Genomic DNA, 21,148 nt, shown 5'->3' on the forward strand with positions numbered 1-21,148 from the left:
GTCTTCTACACAGCAACCAGAAGTCTGGGGGCAAGAACAGCTGTTCTAGAAAACAATTAAGAACAGTTACTCGTAAAATAAAACGAGATCTATCACCTTCAATGCAATCCATATTATTACTTCTTAGGGATATACACTAGGAAAATGAAGTCTTACTTCTGTGTTTCTGATGTATCAAACAACTGCAACATGCAAGGTATTGCATGATTTACATCCACACTGAAAAAAGTAGCATGCACAGACTCCGAAGGCAAATTACAAGCATAGTGCCATCTCTGGTTGCTCAAACCAGCTCACCACACTTAACCTCCAGTAGAGGTGGAGAAGGACTGAACACAGCAGTTCTGGAGCTAATCATACACTGCGAACGCCTGGTTGTTATTCAGGAAGTATTATACTTAAAACATTAGCTTACCGTGCAATCATATTACTGAGGTTAACATCTAAACGAACCGAGTCTAGATGAAAGAGGGCTGTGCTACATTTTTCCATTTCAAAGCCACAGAACCCAAGGTAAAACCAAACACAAACATCATAGAATGATTTGGATTGGAAGGGACCTTAAAGCCCATCCAATTCCAACGCCCCTGCCATGGGCAGGGACATCCCACTAGCTCAGGCTGCTCAAGGCCTCAGTCAGCCTAGCCTGGAACACTTCCAGGGGGGCATCCACAACTTCCCTGGGCAACCTGTGCCAGTGCCTCACCACTCTCATTGGGAAGAATTTCCTCCTCTGTCTAGTCTAAATCTGCCCCTCTCCAATTTAAAGCCATTCCCCCTTGTCCTATCACTCCATGCCCTTGAAAAAAGTCTCTCACCAGCTTTGCTGTAGTCCCTTCAGGTATTTTCAATAATAAGTTTCTATAAGGTCTCCTTGGAGCCTTCTCTTCTCCAGGCTGAACAACCTCAACTCTCTCAGCCTTTCCACGTATGGGAGGTGCTCCTGTCCTCTGATCATCTTTGTAGCCCTCCTCTGGACTCATTCTAACAGCTCCATGACCTTATGTTGCAGATTCTAGAACTGGACACAAGACTCCAGGTGGGGTCTCATGAGACCAGAGCAGAGGGGGAGAATCCCCCCCTCGACCTGCTGGCCACGCTTCTTTGGATGCAGCCCAGGATAGGGTCAGCCTCTGGGCTGCAAGCACACACTGCCAGCTCATGCTGAACTCCTCCTCAACCAGCACCCCCATGTCCTTCTCCTCCTTATCCTAGTAGGTATCTATCTACTTTTGTGCAGGATAAAACTATCAGACAAAAGAGTGGTAAGATTTGACACCGATAGGATCTTTAACGTCTCATTTGTCACCACAGCTCTATCTGTGACACATTTAACCGGACAAATACTGGGTCAGCAGGGAGGTCGCTGCTGTGGGCACCGAGCACTCCCCTGCCATCGCGCAGCAGCTTCCTGGGTCCCGCAGCCACCGCCCGCTCCTGATCGATACCCAGCGGTGCAGGGGGAGGACGTGGCAGTGAAACTTCAGGAAAGGGCTAGGCCAGCCATTGCATAAAGCCTGAGCCGGCAGTTCCCGACTCCAGGACAACGCAGCTGTGGCTCAGCCAGACGGAGACGCCGAAATCACTTCTCAGTGGCATTAGAGACTCTCCTCCCTCCGTCAGCCCCACAGACCCCGCTGCCGCCCACCCGGGGTGGGTGGTTTTTTCTGGGTGTTCTAAGGAGACACATTGAGAACAGGACTAGCATAGCATCTGGGTTTTGCTGAGCTTTCATCTGCTGGAATCTTGTAATAGCAGGCTTCAAGGGACATAAAGAACTAATTGCAAACGTTTCCAGGTATCTGCTAATCCACATAGGCTGGAGGGTTTTGATGTGACTACAGCCTGTGGAAACACTGGACACAGTCGAATACATCTGACATGTTCAGTTGTCAGGATCTTTATTTCAGCTGCTACACAGTCACCTTTACTCCTCCTGTGCTGGGCACAAGAAGGAGCCTGGCAGGAAGGAGGTGCAAGTTGCCTTTTTTTCCCCTAAATGGCTAGCCCCTGCTATTTTTTGTGGTGTCCTATCTTGCATTTATTGTCTGTATAAAAGGAACTTCAACTTAGTTTAAGAAAAAAACCAATAAACAAACAAACAACAAAATAAATTCTTCTTTCATTAGGTATCCTGCTCCACAAAACACACCCCCATTTCATTCAGGTAATTGGACTTTACAGGTCAAACACAGCAGAGAAGTGAAGCAAGGGTTGGGGCAGGGGCAGAAGCAGGGGTAGGACCTGGGACAGATGCAGAGGCATGAGCTGGGAGCTTGGGCTCAGGCAGAAGCAGTGACAGGGGCAGGGAGCTTGGGCTTAGGCAGGGGCTGAGGCAGGGGCAGGGGCTGAGGCAGGGGCTGAGGCAGGGGCAGGGGCTGAGGCAGGGGCAGGGGCTAAGGCAGGGGCTGAGGCAGGGGCAGGGGCAGGGGCAGGGGCTGAGGCAGGGGCAGCGGCAGGGAGCGCCCAACCTCCCCCCTCCCCGCCGTACCCTTGGCCTCGCAGTCGGCGCAGTACTTGTTGTCCTCCTCTCGCAGCAGCTTGGCCAGGATGGCCTGGTGCTGCTCGTTCTGCTTCTGCGCCTTCTCGCGGCAGGCGCGGGTGGCCATGGCGGGGCTGGGGCTGCGCTGGGGACGCGGCGCCGCTGCCCCGCGCGCGCCGCCACTTCCGCAACCGGAACTACTTACGCCGCCAGACGCATCCGCCCGCTCCCTCCTCCCCGCACCGAACCCCAAAACCCGCGATGAAAAATAGTCCTCAGGATCTTAACGCCGCCCTTCCGCGCGGGATTCCCTTAGGCGACTCCACCTCGTCTCGGATTTGGAAGGGGCACAAAGGGATGGGTTGGGAGTGGGGAGGTGGGGGTAGTAGGAGGGGGCTGTCTTCGGCAGGCCGAGCGGTATCCATCCGCCGCCCGCGGGAGGGGGAAGAGGAGGAGGGGCGGGGCTGGGCGCGAGCCGCACCTGAGCGGGAGGGGCGGGAGGGAGGAGGGAGGAAGGAGAGGTGAGGGATGAGGGATGAGGGATAAGAGAGAAGAGATAAGGGATAAGGGATGAGGGGTGAGGGGGTGAGGGATGAGGGGTGAGGAATGAGGGATAAGGGATAAGGGATAAGGGATAAGGGGAGGCTGTGCTCTCAGGGGGATGCTCTCTCTGCCTTTCGAAGAATACCATTCCTTAGATGAAACTTAGAAACTCTAGCTTAAATCAAAAATATTCCCCTTTTTGTAATAGTAACTACAGTTCGTATCAATCCCCTTCCCTCACCCGCCCTGACACCGAACATGCCAGCGTATAAAAGGATCTGTCAGGGATTTTTAGGAAGCAGGCAGCCTTCATCAGGCCTGGGCAAGGCGGCAGAGCGATGCCCGTCGATCCTGTGCAGCGAGGATATTCGGTTACTTTCCAAGGACTAATTTTAATGTCATTATGAACTTCACAACAGTGAAATCTCTTGCTAATTTAGAGCTCTGGCTCCAGTTCTGACCTTGCGTTTGAGACAGGGAAAGGCTGCGAACAGGTGGTTACAGAAGAGGATACATCTGTCTGAAGGAAGAAATTACTTGTTATAAGTTGCTAACCTATTAGCTATTTGAATATTATATATAGTTTTTGTGATTTTAGAACTAAAATATAGGATTAGATTGAATAATAACCTTTATATCACCTGTGCCTGGTTACTTCTGCTTAAGTTGTTGCTTAGCCTGGAGAAGAGGAGGCTGAGGGGAGACCTCATTGCTCTCTACAACTACCTGAAAGGAGGTTGTAGAGAGGAGGGTGCTGGCCTCTTCTGCCAAGTGACAGGGAACAGGACAAGAGGGAATGGCCTCAAGCTCCGCCAGGGGAGGTTCAGGCTGTACATCAGGAAAAAAATTTTCATGGAAAAGGTCATTGGGCACTGGCAGAGGCTGCCCAGGGAGGTGGTTGAGTCACCTTCCCTGGAGGTGTTTAAAGGACGGGTGGACGAGGTGCTGAGGGGCATGGTTTAGTGTTTGATGGGAATGGTTGGACTCGATGATCCAGTGGGTCTTTTCCAACCTAGGGATTCTATGATTCTATGAAATAAGGAATTTTAACAAGGTTGCAGTTAGAAAGAATGGGAAGGAATGTGCTTGTATCTAATTAAGCCAGACGACAAGGACTAATGTAATGATAAGAAAAAGAAGAACCAGCTAGGACCACGTGCAACCTTGAAGAGGTGCCCAAGGAGTCTAAGAGCATGCACAAGGAGAGTTGAAGAGTTCAGCTGTGAGGAAGATCTACGGCCTTCATCCCGAGACCCCTGAAGAAGATCCCCAGAGGGCAGAGCGCATGTGTCAAGGGGAGGGAAGTTATGTAAATAAATTCTGGGAATTGATTATAATATTTTCCTGTCCTGGGAAAAGTGATGGATGTGTATGCTTTGACTATATATCGCCTTCGTGAACTGTACTGGAAGCTGCACGCACACTAGGTGAAGTTATCCTCTCCATGCCCGGTGTCACATTGCAGAATACCTTCCTTAATAGTCAAATGAGCATTGGTTATTGAGTCTGGCTTTTCATGGCATCGTGTCCAGCATAGATCACACTGTACACAAGACGTTATCATCTCCAAAGAATGAATGTCATCTGGAAAAGCACTGCTTGAAAAGAGAAACAGAGAGACACTGTCTAACTTTCAGAAATTGCAATTACTTAGCTGAAACTCTACTTCAGCTTAAATCAAAAATATTCCACTTTTTGTAACAGTAGCTCCTGCTTGTATCAAATTCAGGGTGGTGGCCACACGCCTGCCCTTGGCGTGGTCAGCCTGGACGCCACACTTCATGTGTGGCAAGGGGTCTCTGTGCCTTCCACTGTGTAAAAAAGCTGTTGGACCCTCAGCCTGTGAGGTACCTGGTGGTCTGTGCCTCACCAGGTGGCAGCCTACAGGTGGTAAATACCCCAAAACACATGGCCAAGTGATGTGCCGGTGATGGCGGCATTATGTGGTCCCGTGTCCTTGGGGCAGGCGTCTCTCTCCCAGCCAGTGCCTGGGAGAAGAATAGCTGTTACAGACTCTTGATTGCATGGGCATTGCCCTCTGAACTTTCTCCAACTGTACGTGTTTCTGTCTGTAAAAAAAGCGTTATGGGCAGCAGAGACCCAACAATAAGGTGGCTGTAGTGCTGTTTCACTCCGTTTGAGGTGGGATGCGGCTCTGAGGAAGCCACTGTTGCATCCCAGGGCTGCTCTGTTAGTTGGACCTGACGTACCTGCAGAAGGCGTAGCCCAGACTGGGTTCCTGTGACCGGGGCTGCACACCTCTACACTTCCATAGAATCATAGAATGATTTGGAGGGACACCACTTGTTACGGATCTTCATCTGGACATCGGTCCATTGACCACTACTCTCTGGCTGCAACCATCCGACCAATTCATTATCCGCTAAACGGTCCACTCATCAAATCCACTTCTCTCCAATTTAGAGAGCAGGATTTTGTGGGGGACTGTGTCCTACAGAAGTCCTGATAGATTACATCCATTGCTTTTCCCATGTTCGCTGATGTGGTCACCCAACCATCTCTCCCTTAAGAACAGTGTCTCTTTCCAGTCTCCTCCTTCTCCATTCTGTATTAGGTCCCTTTGCCTCTGCTGAAGACTCTTGAGCCTGTTCATCAGTAACATCCTTTTTTTTGTCAGCTCATTCTTAGCTTGCTTTATTTTTTTCCCTCTAATCCAACCCTTCTGGAAAGAGCTGGAGCCTATATATAGCCTATAAAATACTTAAATGAGGCAGATGGAAATTCAGGCTTTTTCTCTCTCAGCCATTAAATTACTGAATCATGCTGTGTATCCTTCTTTTTCTCAAATCCAATGGTTAACTAATTATCCCCTAAGTTTGGAAGAGTTACAACGGAAAGAACAGAGAATACTGCACATCAACTTAATTAGTAGTTAAGCTAGCACCTAACATGGGAGGATGTGTTTAGATCTCCCTCAAATAAAGTAGGGAGCTAAGGTCTGCGCACAGGCTGGGAGAGTGTCCTGGCTGGTGGGTTATTGGTTATGAAGCCGGAAAATGAGTATATGGCATTAGCATCTAATTCCAAGGCATGGTTTAGCATCCTGCTTGCAGGTAGTCATTAAGGGTTAAAACTAATTATATAGAATGGCACAACAAAGTTGAGCTCCAGCTGCCTTACCACAGTGCTTAAATCCAAAAACTTACTGCACTGAAGGTGTGTAAAACAAAGCTAACGCAGCCAGATATTAGCCATACTTGGACGGGGACTCAGTTGTTGGGGCACAGTAGCCCTGGCTGCTTAAACATGATACTAAAGAAGACTGGCTTCTTCCAGCTGAATATTTTATCTACAAGCATACAATCGTTTTCCATTTTCTAGCCCAAAGTATCTGTGATTATTGGATTTTTTGTGGAGAAAATCAGCTTCAGCTAGAAGGGCAGCAAATACCTGTGGCTGGTATTTCCAAGCCTTCCCAGGGCTCGGAAGAGCAGAGTGCTTTTCAGAAAAGCAAAAGCTGTAGGTAGGAATTCTCTGAGAGAGAAATGAGATGAACTTGCCTCTCATATACTAGGTAAGTTTCTCCTGGGTTCTACTATCAAAGCATTGTGGCAGCAGCGCTGCCATCTTAGAAGAAACAAAGAATCAGAGAATCATAGAATAGTTTGGGTTGAAAGGAGCCTTAAAGATCATCCAGTTCCAACCCCCCTGCCATGAGCAGGCACAGAAAATAGTTGTTGCTTCTGTATGTTGTGACAGAATTGACATGTACATTACACAGGGTCTGGAACAGCTGCCCAGGGAAGTGGTTGAGTCACTGTCCCTGGAGGTATTTAAAAGACATGTAGATGAGGTGCTTAGGGACATGGTTTAGTGATGGCTTGGCAGTAGTACATTAAGGGTTGGATTTGATGATCTTAAATGTCTTTTCCAACATAAACCATTCTATGATTCTATAAAATGCTCTACCATATTGCCAGAAGGTATCAAACAGCTTTTAGCAACCAGATTCATTTAACATGCATAAGTTTCTTTGATTCTAAAATGAATATTTTGATTCTTGCTATGAAAAATGCCTACCTATCCAGTTCCTGTGCTTGAAAAAACATACATGAGAGCAGAGTAAGTGCATTGTTTGGTGTACACCTTTGCCCTTAGTGAATTAAAACTAGATGTCCTGACTGCATATTTGCCAAGTCTAAATCCTGTTGTGCGTGCATGTGGGATATTCTCTTCTAACTGTTGAGCACAAAGATATACTTCTTGTGTTCAGCTCTGAAAATTATAATTTCCTTCGATGTACTTATCCATGCTTCTGTAAAGTAGTAGAAATATGCTTCACTATGGGGCTGAGATGACTAAGTCATTAATACTTTAATAGATAGTGCTTTGAAAACAGCATGCTCTAAGTGCATTATTAGCTATGTCCGTGAGAGTTCAAATGAATCTGAAGAAGCCAAAAATGTATCCCTTCTGTGCCTCTGCTGCTTTTTCTAGATCCTAAAGAGAAGCAGAGTGTGGTAGATGTGAAGTTATTGCCTGAAGCATTTTTCAGAGGGGAAAAAAAGGGAAGAAAAGATGTCTTTCAGGATACAGTATGATTTATAGAATGAGTTAAGGTCTGCCCACACCGTGCAGTGAAACATAGTGCAGAGAGGCCAGAGATGTCACCACCTAAGGCTCCTTCAGAGGAGAAGACAGGCAGTTGTATTGCTGAGCCTGTCAGCTTGGTGCCCTTCGCTTCACCTTTCATTAAGCCCTGCACAGCACAGCCTATACAATCCGGTTTTGTATAAGTACATACTCATGTGTTTCAAGACCTGTATCTTTGGAATTGTGTGAGTTTCATGTGACTGGCTGTATTTTCCACAAAGTAACTTAAATCCTGGCGTTCTCCAGTTTCCAATGCTAGAGGTTGTGTTCTGTTCAGTAAAAGCAGATTGACCCAGCGTGAAAAAGAACTCTGTCTTGCTGTCATTACTTGTCATCCTGTAGGCTATTCCACTGGTTTGCAGGGATATCTATAGATTACTTGTGAAGTTCATAGCTGTAATTCCTTGAATCTAGATATCTACCTTATTTAGAGATCTTCCCATAAACCAGCTTTAAATAGTATTTGCTAATCAGGGCAGTATTAGCATAAATTTGACTTAATGGAAGAAAATGTATCAGGTGTGAAGTTATTAACTGGATTGAAACCAGATGTTAAAATAGCTGTGTTTTTCTAATGCCTCATCTGCAAAGTCCAGAAATAAACAGGGTTCCAGTCACAGTTGTTGAAGTTGAGAGTTTCTGATTCATAAGAAACTTCTGTGCTTCAGATGTTTTCAAGCTCTTAAATAAAATAAAATTTATATATATAACTGCCCAGGAAATGGACATCTCCATAATGCTTGGAAATTCAGCTCTTTGAGGTCGGCTTCCCAGGCTGTGGAGTCTGGGCAGCCCATGGGATAAGATAACACGGTACCCGCAGTCCTTGGCTGGCAGAGAATGGCACAACCTGAAGAGTTAATCTTAACTGTTGTGTTTCAGCAAACACTTTAGATGGAATTTCTACCACAGACTTATGAAAATCTTGAGCCAAAACCCAGGCACCGTGTCTATCCATGACAACCAGTGGAGAGAAACACTCGCTCCTAAAGGTGGTTCGTCTTGTTCTCGGACAGGTGTGTGACTGGGGTGAGTGGAATTACCATCTGGAAGGGCCTGTGTTAGGAGGAGATGAATCACTTTCTGGATCGTTTGTGTCTTCTCATTGACTCTAAAGGGTAGAGAGGGTGACCGTCTCATCGCTGAGTGTACAGAAGTTAGACATTTGAGAAATGAATTCTCAAGAGTTTCCTCATATTTTTCTTCTTTGCTTAAAACCAAAACCACAGCCCCACAAATTCAACAAAGGTTTAAAAAATGCAGTGTTATTAAAAATAAACCCCAACAAGCCCCAGTCTTTGAAAATCAGAAATTTTAGGGTCAGTTTTCAAGCTCATTTTAATTCTACTTTGATAGACCTTTTTAATGTTAATATACAAACTATATATACATTTGAACACAATACATTAATTTACGCTTTCAAAACTTAAACTATACAGGACAGAATGTATTGACATTTTAAAAAGAATCCTTATGCGATTCAGAAGTTGTTAGAAACACAGCTACATAAATCATGCTTGAAAATACTATGTGCATAGGAGTAATGAGATTGTATCTCATCACCCCCAAAATGGGCATTAAACGTTTGACAGCCTTGTCAGGGCACTGCGATTGCGAGTCTGACTGATAACGGTTGGGGCTCGCCCCAGGCGAGGCGTGAGTAAGGTATTCATGCAGTTGGATCGCTGCCTGCCTGGCCCATGAAGCAAACAGTTAGAGCATCACTCCCAGGATGGCTAAAAATTTACAAAGGGAGCAAGATTTATAGGTGAGGCTGCATTTTCAATGACTCCTAGTTTCTGTACAGCAGAAACCTGACTAGAGAGATAAGATATGAGAGGCAGTAATTTTTTCTTCCAGTTCCTTGGTTCTTCCTTTACTTCCACACAGAGACTGAGCGCCTGGTATTGGATAAATTATTGACATTATGACATCCCAGATAATGCAGTCTAATTTCTATAGGTGCTGAGCACTTGAATTACACAGAAATTGAAAGATTGTGTTTGCAGTTTTGATAATTAATTATTGGATGGGGCCTTGGGCAGCCTGATCTAGCAGGAGGTGTCCCTGCCCATCACAGGTAAGTTGGGACTGGATGATCTTTAAGGTCCCTTCCAACCCAAGCTATTCTATGATTCTATGATTAAGACAGAAAATCTTAAAACTAGAAAGGGTTCTCCATCTTTTATGAAGTGGCATCCTCTTGTGAGAGCCCAGCACATGTTGATGCTTCACCAACAATCTTGTTTTCCTGAAAGTTACTAGTAAATCTGCATTGTAATTATAAATACAAATCAGTACCTGGGAGGTAACTATAAATTAAATGGATGCAAATGACTAAATGCATTTCAATGAACTTCGCTGTCAGACATAATTGTGTCAGCTCATTAAAAAAAAAGCCAGACTGTAGAGCTAATATGCATCTATGCAATTATGTTTTAAACTACTGCATGGATTTGGCCACTACATTCTAGTGTAGTTTATAGTGCAGGATAGTGTAGGTGTAGAATGTAAGGAAATGGAAGCTCAGTATGACTCCGAGGGAAGCATGGAAAAATTAAATGCTTTGCAATTTCCAAGCTTACTGCGTATTTTAAGCTATTTAAGGCCATGTGTATGTTTCAGCTTGAGTCTTTTAATTTCAATTTATCTCATTCTAAGATTGGGCTTTTTGAACAGAGAGACAGTTAGATGGAACTTTGTGAGTCATGTATTTGGCTCGCTCAGGCTTTGAGGGTAAGAATACCAGCCTTAGGTATCAGTAGTCCTTGATATCTAGCCAAGAAAGGCAGCAATAATCAGACATAAAATCGGTTACAAAATCATAAATTGGAAAGATTAGGGAGAAATGTGAAAAGAAAGTGCACAGAGGGACAGCTGAGCTCCATTGTTATTACTATTTCATGTGCTGCTCTGCAAGAGGTAGTCTTTGAAGCTTAAAAATGTTTTGTTGACTGAGTAAACGACAGGATAGACACTAAAGCTGGGACAGTTTTTGATCTTGGCTTCACGTGGAACAAATCTTAATTTTAGCTCTTCAACAATGGGAACTGTTATTCATGTAGCCCATTTTTCACCCCAATGAAATCATGAACTCGCAGGCAGAGCAGGTTAAATACAAGCTGATGAATTGCAAGCTTCAGACTGCTGAAAAGAGAATCTATATATATGCAGCTTTTGAGAGGGTTTTTGCTCTGTAACAGTGTGTTTTTCCTTCTCTTTTAGTAAGTATTCTTTAGATACTAATGTAAATAAATCAGTGTGCATCTTTTCAATGTGCCTAATGATAAAAAGCAATTAATAACTGCATGTTGGATCTTACTTGTTTGACAGCCTGCAGTGGTCCTGCCAATGCTACCTGGTTTTGTCTTAGTAGAATCTTTCTCAGAAAAGTGGAAACGTTAGGGAGAAACATTTTAAATACTTTCATTTTACTTTTTCTCCTTCAAGTTAATTTCATATGGGGGGAAACTGAGGGGATGGGATCATAGCAAATCAGACTGGCTTCTGCTTTTCTCTAAAGTCCAGAAATGCTGAAGAAGGATCATTTCTACTTCAAAAGCTGGATATTTTTAGTGAACAGTGAGTTTTTCATCAATTGAAGAATGTCCATAGCACCCACAAGCTGAGCTCATATCTGCAGGAAAACATGTTTCTCCTCAGCCACTGGATCCTCTAGAAATGAGAAAAGTGATTTGCTGTAAAAAAAAAAAGAAACCAAAATCCGTTCTGTGATCACTCGCTTGAGGAGGAACACACTTGGATGTGCTCACAGGGCAGTGGCCACATCTGGCAGCTAATAGTCTTCTCGGTGGCTGCCTTTCGAAGCATGAAGTTGGGGATGGTTGCTGGGATGTTCTCCCTGTTTTGTGTACAAAATTGCAGTTAGTGTAACTTCACAGGAAGTGTGATGTCAGGAAAATATGAGCTCTGATTCCAAGAATTTGCAGCTCTTGAAGAGTTGCATGGCCCTACGCAGTGTGTGCAAGAGAACGGGATCTCTCTGGACAGGCAGCCAGTTGTCTGGGATTCCCTCCAGCTCCCTAGCTTGCTTCAACTTTTTACTGCCTCACTTTAGGCTGAATCTGGAATTCCCTCTGGATCAGATCAGGTTTTCACAGAACAGGGAAGTTTTTGTGGAACCCCCCTTGTAACTGCATTGCTTTTCAACACAAGTTTTTTTCTCTGTACACAATCTATGTTGGTACTTTGTCCCTCAGCTGTTTCCGTTCCCTGCTGTGCCGTATGGCACTGGTTACCCTTTACGTGGCGTGTTTGTCTCCACTGACACAGGCCCAGAGAGCTACGTCATGTAAAAAAAAAAAAAAGAAAAATCAACATTGCAATGTCTGTGCTTTTATTACTACAGTATCTTTGACATCAAAGTCCTGCTCAAAATACTAGTCTAGTAAAGCAACGGGGTTTTTCTAAAAGCAATATTATCGTGATTGTTTAAAAATAGACTTCTATCTCTAGAAAGTATATTGAATTTTCTCTTTTATGGCTTTAATGATTTACTGTTAAGACAATCTTAATCAATCTGATGAGTCCATGTTCAATGTTCTGGCAAACGTAATTAGTCCTGGAGTGTTTTCTTGCTCCCCAAAGGCACATTTTTCCTGTGTTTATTTTATTCTGATGTTTTATCTGGAAACTGTATTTCTTTTTCTTGAAGAAAAGTGTTCCGAGGCATGCATAGAAAGCCGTGTGTTTAATTTACATTTATAAAATGATCTTTTTATTTAGGAAGTGAAAGGAGAAGATTATAGGACAAAAAGTCCAGCTAGGTAATGGATGCAGAAGTTACAGAGAGAAAAAGGAAAAGATTGACCACATAAAAATCACGGGGTAGATTTAAAGACAGTTTGTAATAATAAAGACTCTTAGAGACTCCAAGGCACATCCTATGTCTCATTTCTACAAATGATCTGCACAAGGTCCATTTGTTTAACTGAAAGATCAAGATCTACTTTCCATAACTTATTTCTTGCTTCTGAATCTTCGTTTTGTGTTCTTTAATGTCACTTGTCTGCCAGATTGTTCTAGGGCCTTTGAAGTGCAGCAAGATGGTCTATTTTCAGGCTTTACTCCCATGCAGAGTTCCAGTACGCGCTGCAAGTCTCTGGGTAAAGGATTTGTCTCCTCAAATATATGAAGCATAGTACTAAGTACTATATTATAATGAAAGCAGAGAGATTCTAAGCTAAAAATAAAAGGTAGATGTAAATGTATGGGATGTTGAGTCTACCAAAGAGGATCATTATTTTTGTTAAATGAATTTTCTGGCTTTTTTTCTGAATTCCAGTACCTGATTCTGTGAAGATAGCAGTAAGAGCATGGAGCTGCAGAACTGACTGTTTCTGTGCCTCAGACAGTGGGCCTGTCATTTGAAGTGGAACGTACCTTCCCTGTTGCAGGAAAGGCAAGACAAACTTCGAGCCATTCTGTAACAATGATTCCTTCATGCTAATAGCTTTAGTACATCGCTAGACTCTGCTCGTGTTCTTGGATGCTGTGCAGAAGGAGCCTTCCTTAATTGGATCAGCTGCAGGAATGACCTGGAATACGTGGATTATTGAAATAAGGTGTCCGATGTAGCACTCGAAGACTTTGTGTGGCAGGATAACTCAGATTTGGGGCTCTGTTTAAATGTTGTTATGTTAATACAGCACATTTAATAACAGTCTAGTAGTAGGCAGGACATAATTACTTGTTCTCTAAAGGATAATTCATAAGGAACAATGTTGTCCTTACAACTCTGATGTGTGAGATCATCTCTGAACCTTCAGTTTAAATGACACACCCAAGGTCAGTCATTATCTCTATGTATTATTACTATCATATAGTCTGAGAAGAATTATCTTTAATATCCATGCATTGAGTATTTAAGTCCCTGACAGCTCTTTAATACCAGATAAGACTTTTGCTATTCTCTTTATTACGAAATGCAAATGTTCAGCCTGAGCAGAAGGCTCTTAATAAGTGTATTAACAATAGTTAAGATTAAAACAAAATGGTTATGTACTTTTAAGTGATATCAATTAATTCAGATTTATATTTCTAACACATCGTAGATCTTGCCTAACTACAACAGGTCTTGAATTCTGATAATCATGCAGCTATGTAAAATGTCATCCCTTTGACACACTGTTCAGTAGAAACCCTAATCGGAGTGCTAAGATACAGCACTGAATCCCTTCAGCTTACTCAGGGAAGACTTATGATGGTAGTATGACTTTGAACCAATGGAAAAATGCAAAATAAAAATGGATTAAATTTGCATCTGAGGGAAAGGTGTTGTTAGACAGGTGTCTTGCTCTGCTATTTCCATGGGAGAGGCTATTTATTAGTTTGATTAGACTTGGATGTTAATAAATACTTAGTTTTGTTTCTAGTTTGGGGCTGTCTCTCATGAAATCTCTCAAGATCAGCAGTGGGTTTTTCTGTTTGCCTGATGATTCTGAGGTCACCTCTAAGTCAAAACACTGCAAGTCAAGGCTTCTTCTAGTTTCAACTGAGTCTCACTGCTTGCACCTCAGATAACCAAGGAGAAAATTCCCCTGGGCGTCAGAGCAATACTGAAATTTATCCTTGGCAGTGTTATACAAGTGCCTTATATTCTCTGTGACTTCCTCTCTTTGCATTTCAATAGTTAAGGACAAGGTTTCATGTCCTTCGAGTTGCGGCATTTAGAGACAGATTCACTAAGCTCTTTAAGTGGCTCTCTAATCAGGGTGGTTGGCGTGACATTGATGGTGTAACTTAAAAATACAATCTTGAGCCTTTTCATCTTTTACTGTAGCACACATTTCAATAGCCTACTTGTATTGTACAAAAAGAGAAAATAACTTCCCATGGCTTTTATTGGTCTGAGGATTTAACCTACCGATTGCATCAGCCTCACTTCGGCACTGCACAATACTGTAAACAGGCAGATTTGTCAACACACACAATGTGGGCTTTCTCGTACTTCCCTGTGATGTGCCTGGTTGCAGTCAGAGACAGCTTTTTTTGTCTGGATGAAATGGGTCTAATCCAATACAGGCAGACCCAGGCCTGGTTTTGGCCAAGTCATTCCACCTCTAAGGGCTTAGTTTCCCCATCTATAAGATGAGGATAATGTACTGGCTTCCTTTTAAAATGATATCAGATTTATAGAGGTGAAGTGCTGCTAAAGAACATTTTGTTATCAAGTCCTGCATCCCCGGAGCTTGGATTAAGGTGAAGGCGTTTGCCTTGTGCTCGTTTGTTCTTTCTGAAATATCTGTCTGCTTTGTATTTATTTTTAGAATGTGGCATGGATTTTGAGGTTCAAGGAAAAACTTGCTTTCTGTGCTTGAGAGCAGCTGTCTCACTTTGTTGACCCTTTATGGCATCAAGCTGTCTCAGATACAGGGGAGTTTCTGGCATGACTCATCCTGGAATCACAGCTCCCAAGAATATGCATCAGGGGAGTAGAACTAGAAGGTAAGCAGGTTTTCCCACTTCTGATCTCATTTCTGGCTGAGACTAAAATACCCCCATATGTCTTAGATTCTGTATCTCTTCAGTTGAAGACCAGTGATCTTAATGAACCTAGTTCACAACCAGTTTGGGGGCCTTAAAAATCAGCCTGATGCGTATTTCCAGTTTACTTCCTTCATGAGAGCTGTCAGTATGAGAAACAGCAGATGAGAGAAAAGTGCTAGTACTGCCCGAGGATGCCAGGACAGCGTGGCCAGCTCAGGCAGGGGATCAGAAACAGTGTGACCAGCAGGTCCAGGGAGGTTTTTCTCCCTCTGTACTCGGCACTGGTGAGACCACTCCTTGAATCCTGTGTTCAGTTCCGGGCCCCTCACCACAAGAAGGATGTTGAGGCTCTGGAGCGAGTCCAGAGAAGAGCAACAAAGCTGGTGAAGGGGCTGGAGAACAGGCCTTATGAGGAACAACTGAGAGAGCTGGGGTTGTTTAGCCTGGAGAAGAGGAGGCTGAGGGGAGACCTCATTGCTCTCTACAACTACCTGAAAGGAGGTTGTAGAGAGGAGGGAGCTGGCCTCTTCTCCCAAGTGACAGGGGACAGGACAAGAGGGAATGGCCTCAAGCTCCGCCAGGGGAGGTTTAGGCTGGACATTCGGAAAAAATTTTTCACAGAAAGGGTCATTGGGCACTGGCAGAGGCTGCCCAGGGAGGTGGTTGATTCACCTTCCCTGGAGGGGTTTAAGGGACAGGTGGACGAGGTGCTAAGGGACATGGTTTAGTGTTTGCTAGGAATGGTTGGACTCGATGATCCAGTTGGTCTCTTCCAACCTGTTTATTCTATGATTCTATGATCTACAGCAAGAGGCTTCATGAGTCCCCCGTGCTGAGGTAGATGTCTGGGAGGAAGCTGCAGGACCCTGAGCTCCAGCTAAATCCAGCATGCAGCCAGCAATATTTCATGAAGTTTGAGAAGTTCTTGCCCCTCAGAAAACCAGGATGGAGCCTGCAGTGCCTGCAGAGCTTGATCCTCAGCTGAGAGGAGCCCTGTTGGTGGGTACCAGCTGGGCTGGAAAATGCATGCACTGGCCACTCCACAGGACTTGCTTTAGCTGTGGGGCTTGCGTAAGCGGAGGCACAGCCTTCTGCTTTAGTCCTAAAGCTACTATCTTTCACTTGCGGCCAGAACCAAAAGGTCATCTTTTCTGCTATGAAAAGCCCCTTTTTAGTAAACTAAAAATAGAGAACCTTTTTTTTTAAAAAGTAGTTTTACTTTTATCAATGCAAATGTGGATGAAGGAAAACAGTAAAAAATATATCAGGTGAAATCTACATTGTTGGTAGAATTTGAAGCTTTGCTGTCAGTGAACGATTGCTATGAGCAGTCCTGCTCTTTTCCTTTATATTTTCGAGATGCACAACTCCCATAGATGCAATTTGTTTAAATTGTACTTTTGGCATAAAGACTATGAAAAAACATTGGCTGTTATTAGAAAAGCAAAGTAGTTGATAGTAAAGTGAAATTAAAAAGAAATGGGATTTTTCCTCCTTCAGCTACTGTGATTTTAATGTTAATGAAACTGACAAAAATAAATCTTCAGGAAGGGTAAAAACTGGGAAAAAAATATTGAGCATTACAAAACAGTCACTTTAAAGTGGTTAAAAGAGATGAAGGTGTTGCATAAGCACTGATGAGATTGCTTCTTCTGAGAAGTTGTTTTCTTACAGTCACAAGAAGAGATGCTTGTTCTGAGGAAGAAGCGCTATAACTGACAAAGTATCCGCACGCTGGAGACGGTCTGAATGGGACACACGTGGTTTAGTGTGTTAAAACCAGGGGTTTAGCAGTCATATGCCTGAGCACAGTGTGTTTTTGGTTTAACCTCAGGCTAACTCACAGATGCAGCTGATCAGTCTTCTCCCGTTTCTTGCTTCTCCTGCATGCTTTGGCAGAGCCCAGGTATGGAGCTTTCTCTGGCAGGTTGTACCAACCAGCCTGCAGATGGTGGCCAGTGGGGAGTCTGAGGAACAGACGCTTCTCTTCACAAACAGGTTGACCTTCATCTGGCTCAGCAGTGTTACCTCAGAATTTGTTCAGATATCTCCAGCTGTGCAAATTGTTGTTGATGTTCTGTGTCATCCTGGCCGGGATGCTTGTGTTCATCGTTGATTCTCTTCATGTATTCCAGCTTGCGCTGTCTTGTATGCGCAACGAAAATAATCCCTTCCTCCTACTGCAAGGGTTTAGATCAATAATTTAATCAAAATTCTGCTGATACCTCTGTCTTCTTTGAGGGAGAAGACAGACAAGTTAATGTAACAACCACAGCAACAGTCTCAGCAGCCTGCAGAGCAGAATGGGACCTCAGCACTTATCTTTTTTGCTCTGACACTTTCTCAGGCTGCACACAGAATCCGCATTTCTTTGCCTGTAAAAATATCTCAGATTAGTGTCTGAGAGTATTAACACCTGTGCACTTCTTTAGAGAGGTAAACTATGTGAATAGGTTGTGTTTGAGCTGATTGTTATGCAAGAAGTATGTAAGGGGTATGTGTACGGGTATATTTCCAACTGAATGTTTAATTACTATTGTTCTCTTCAGACCCTAATTCCTTACTCCATGCAGTAACTGGCGCTCTCCACCATCAGCCAACTATAATAAGCGCGTTCACACCTACAATCTTCATTGTTCTTGCTCTCTTCCTTGTTTTTCTTGTTCTTAAACACACTTCAGCCATGAGTGACGTGGTTGAGTTCACGTGACGCAGCCCTCTCAGCGCTGTTGACCATAAACTCAGAGAACATTGCTTACCGAGTAATAGGCTCGATGTATCTTCAGATTCTTCCCATTGTTTGCTGATGATGCAGAGGAAGCGTTTTGTGCCAGCAACACAGCCTACAAGCAGAAGGGCAAACACCCCAAGGTACAGAAGCTGCACAAGCCTCAGCTGGATAAAAAGACTAAGAACTATGGACTATCGGCCAGGAATTGTTTTCAACGTCAGAGATCCAGCAAACTGTGCATCCCTGGGGAGAAAACAGGAATGACATCGTCCTCCAATCTCTTCTTTTGGCACATGCAATTAGAGGGTGGGATACAGCTCATGAAAAAATGCTGTTAATATTAGAATTCTGTGTGGAAACAGAAGTCACAACATGTGAACAGAGTTGAATGCCATGTGAATAGGCAAAAGCAAAGATTCACCTTGGAGCGTAAATTTTGAAAAGAGAACTAAACAAAAGACCAATAGAGAGATTTCTCCACTAAGAAACATAAATGCATCTGACAGCATTTCAAAATTTCTTCTCCCATTACTCTAAAAGCGTAATGATGTTCTTACTACAAATGAGAAATACCTGACGTGCCTTCCTGTGGCTTCGGTTGAATACTTGCAGTGAGGAAATGAAATATCTTTATTCACATTGGATTCAGTCTCACATACATTAAAGTCAGTAGAAATGTTACAGTTCATCAGGTCTCTCGTACCTTAAATTTATTCTCTGTATTACCTCCTTTAATGATGTTTATCTTTTTATTTACTATCTTTTTCTACTTAGGAAACACTACAAGTCCTCTTGACTAATCAGAGCATTAAAAAATCACTTGTAAGAAACAGCTCCAAAGGAGACGCTGATTAAAAAAAAGTTTCCAAAGCTAATTTATACATTTATGTGTTAGTTCTGCCTGTCCCTTGCTGATTTCTTTCATGTAAAAGGCCTAGGCCTGCTTGAGGAACTCGAGGCATATATGAGAACTGTACTGAATAACTACGCATGTTTAAAAGTTAAGCTGTTACAACATGGTAAGAGATGATGGAAAATAGAAAATGGGCCCTCTGTTGTTCCCTAGCGCCTCTTATGAAGGGACTTCTTCCAAAGCACTTGGCAATACTTCTGTCAGCTGAAGGATGCTGGCCTAGGTGGATTTTGGGGATAGTTCCAGCAGATGCTGTCAGTTCTTTTACAGTTCGGTGTGGCCAATCAGGATTAGTATTAGCTTTTTATGCCAGTCTTGATCTACATGTAACTTTTTCTTTTTCAAAATGATATAAAATATTGATAAAGTAACCAACTGCAGAAGAAACACTATTAGCTGTAGTTTTACTAGATAACACTCAGGGAGTTCAGAAGCTACCCTGGGCTTGGCTGCCTAAAGCACCGATCTGCCCACAGAAAGGACAATGTTGGGGGCTGCTAAGCAGGACCGTAGCCTGCATCTCCATGGGACATCCTGCATTTACATGGGACATCCTGCATCTCCATGGGACAGTGGGAAGCACAGCCACTCACACAGCCTGTAACTGCTTGGATTTGTCCAGCCCGTAGCCAAGGAGTGGGGGAAGAGAGCTGAAAGTACTGGGAGAGAGGTGGTGGGAAAGGATGATGAATGTTGATTGGATACAGCATAGAGGATGTGTGAGAGGGGGCTGTGACATTTAGTGATATGTGAGGTCATACTCTACTTTTCTTACTGTTCTCAGGAAACTGAGCTGACTGGCTTCCCACAGAACTTGTTTTTGATGTGTGCTACCCGCAATGCACCATAGTGCGTAAAAATAACCCCTGTGTGCCAATCACCATTAAAAAATCACCAAGGCATCAGAGGCCAGTCTCCACTCTCTCAAGCCCTTTCCAGAATCCATGGTTCCAGGCCTTTTGTCCTTGAGTCTAGTAAAGCAGCCCATTAATGCTAAACCTGGCTCCAATAGGCAACTTCCTTGGAGACAGCCTATATTAAAATAAAAACAACAAACCAATAACACAGGCTTAGGAAAACGGCATCCAGGAACAGAATGGAATCCAGACCACATCTGAAATTTTATGAAGCTGTGTCTGGCTGTTGAAGCAAGGCAGCTGGAAAGGGTTTTGGGCACTACAAAGTCAAATTTGTACTGCTATTCCCAAATTAGGTTGTATATTTAGAATTTCCTACAGACCAGGCAGCCCAAAACATTTGAGGGGTTTCTTGCCAAATTTTTCCATCCCCACTCATCACTTAATTCCCTACCTTACCATTTCTTTCATAGAATCATAGAATCACAGAATCACTAGGTGGGAAGAGACCCACCGTGTCATCGAGTCCAACCATTCCTATCAATCACTAAACCATGTCCATCAGTGCCTCGTCCACCCATCCCTTAAACACCTCCAGGGAAGGTGAATCAACCACCTCCCTGGGCAGCCTCTGCCAGTGCCCAATGACCCTTTCTGTGACAAATTTTTTCCTAATGTCCAGCCTGAACCTCCCCTGGCGGAGCTTGAGGCCATTCCCTCTTGTCCTGTCCCCCGTCACTTGGGAGAAGAGGCCAGCTCCCTCCTCTCTACAACCTCCTTTCAGGTAGTTGTAGAGAGCAATGAGGTCTCCCCTCAGCCTCCTCTTCTCCAGGCTAAACAATCCCAGCTCTCTCAGCCGCTCCTCATAAGGCCTGTTCTCCAGCCCCCTCACTAGCTTTGTCACTCTTCTCTGGATGCTCTGGTCAACTCATTCCCACGCTTATTTTCAATAATATGGGGAAACAAAATACTTTTTCTTCTCTTGTGTCCCTGTGTTGTTGTGCTTTTCGGCTTCCTGTAAAGCATCAGAATTGCTGTGTGAATACTATTTGGAGTACTCCACGTTTTCTCCTGGTGCAGGGCTGGTGCAGCACGGCAGGCTCTGTGCTATGGCCGGTATTATCCACACTTTACTAGAAACAGCTTTACAGGAAGGACCATCTGGTTGTCAGCTGCCCAAGTGCATTTGCCTGCCCCTGCACCTGTTCCGTGTGTAATTTGGCCGCTCCCTGCCAGGTGCCCTCCCATCAGAGCTCTTCCCGAGCAAGGGAAGGAGAGGACGCAGGGCATCTCCCAAAACAGCGGCGGGTACAGATGCCTTTTTGAGATCTCTGTTCTTAAGGAGGAACAAATCCTAGCTTACCTTCAAGTGATGTATAATACCAGAAGGCAACTGCCTGGCTCACAGCTCAGCCTCGTGCTATCACAAGCATTAGTGCTCAAAGGAGAAGGTCAGGTCCAGCACCTCAGTGAACGTTACAGGCCACAAGCATGCACAG

At 44.0% G+C, this 21,148-nt stretch overlaps 1 protein-coding gene across 2 annotated transcripts in view; it reads right to left on the reverse strand.

Annotated features, from left to right (window-relative positions):
* Nucleotides 1-2,693, reverse strand: part of SMAP1 (small ArfGAP 1) — a 103,348-nt gene extending 100,655 nt beyond the window's left edge. For both annotated transcript variants that reach the window (XM_069851434.1, XM_069851433.1), the window contains exon 1: nt 2,492-2,693. In XM_069851434.1, the coding sequence (XP_069707535.1) occupies nt 2,492-2,609 (118 nt within the window). In that variant the 5' untranslated portion in view covers nt 2,610-2,693. The remainder of the gene's footprint in view (nt 1-2,491) is intronic.
* Between the last annotated feature and the right edge of the window lie 18,455 nt (nt 2,694-21,148).

Source organism: Phaenicophaeus curvirostris, chromosome 2 (assembly GCF_032191515.1).
Source record: "Phaenicophaeus curvirostris isolate KB17595 chromosome 2, BPBGC_Pcur_1.0, whole genome shotgun sequence".
NCBI lineage: Eukaryota > Metazoa > Chordata > Aves > Cuculiformes > Cuculidae > Phaenicophaeus > Phaenicophaeus curvirostris.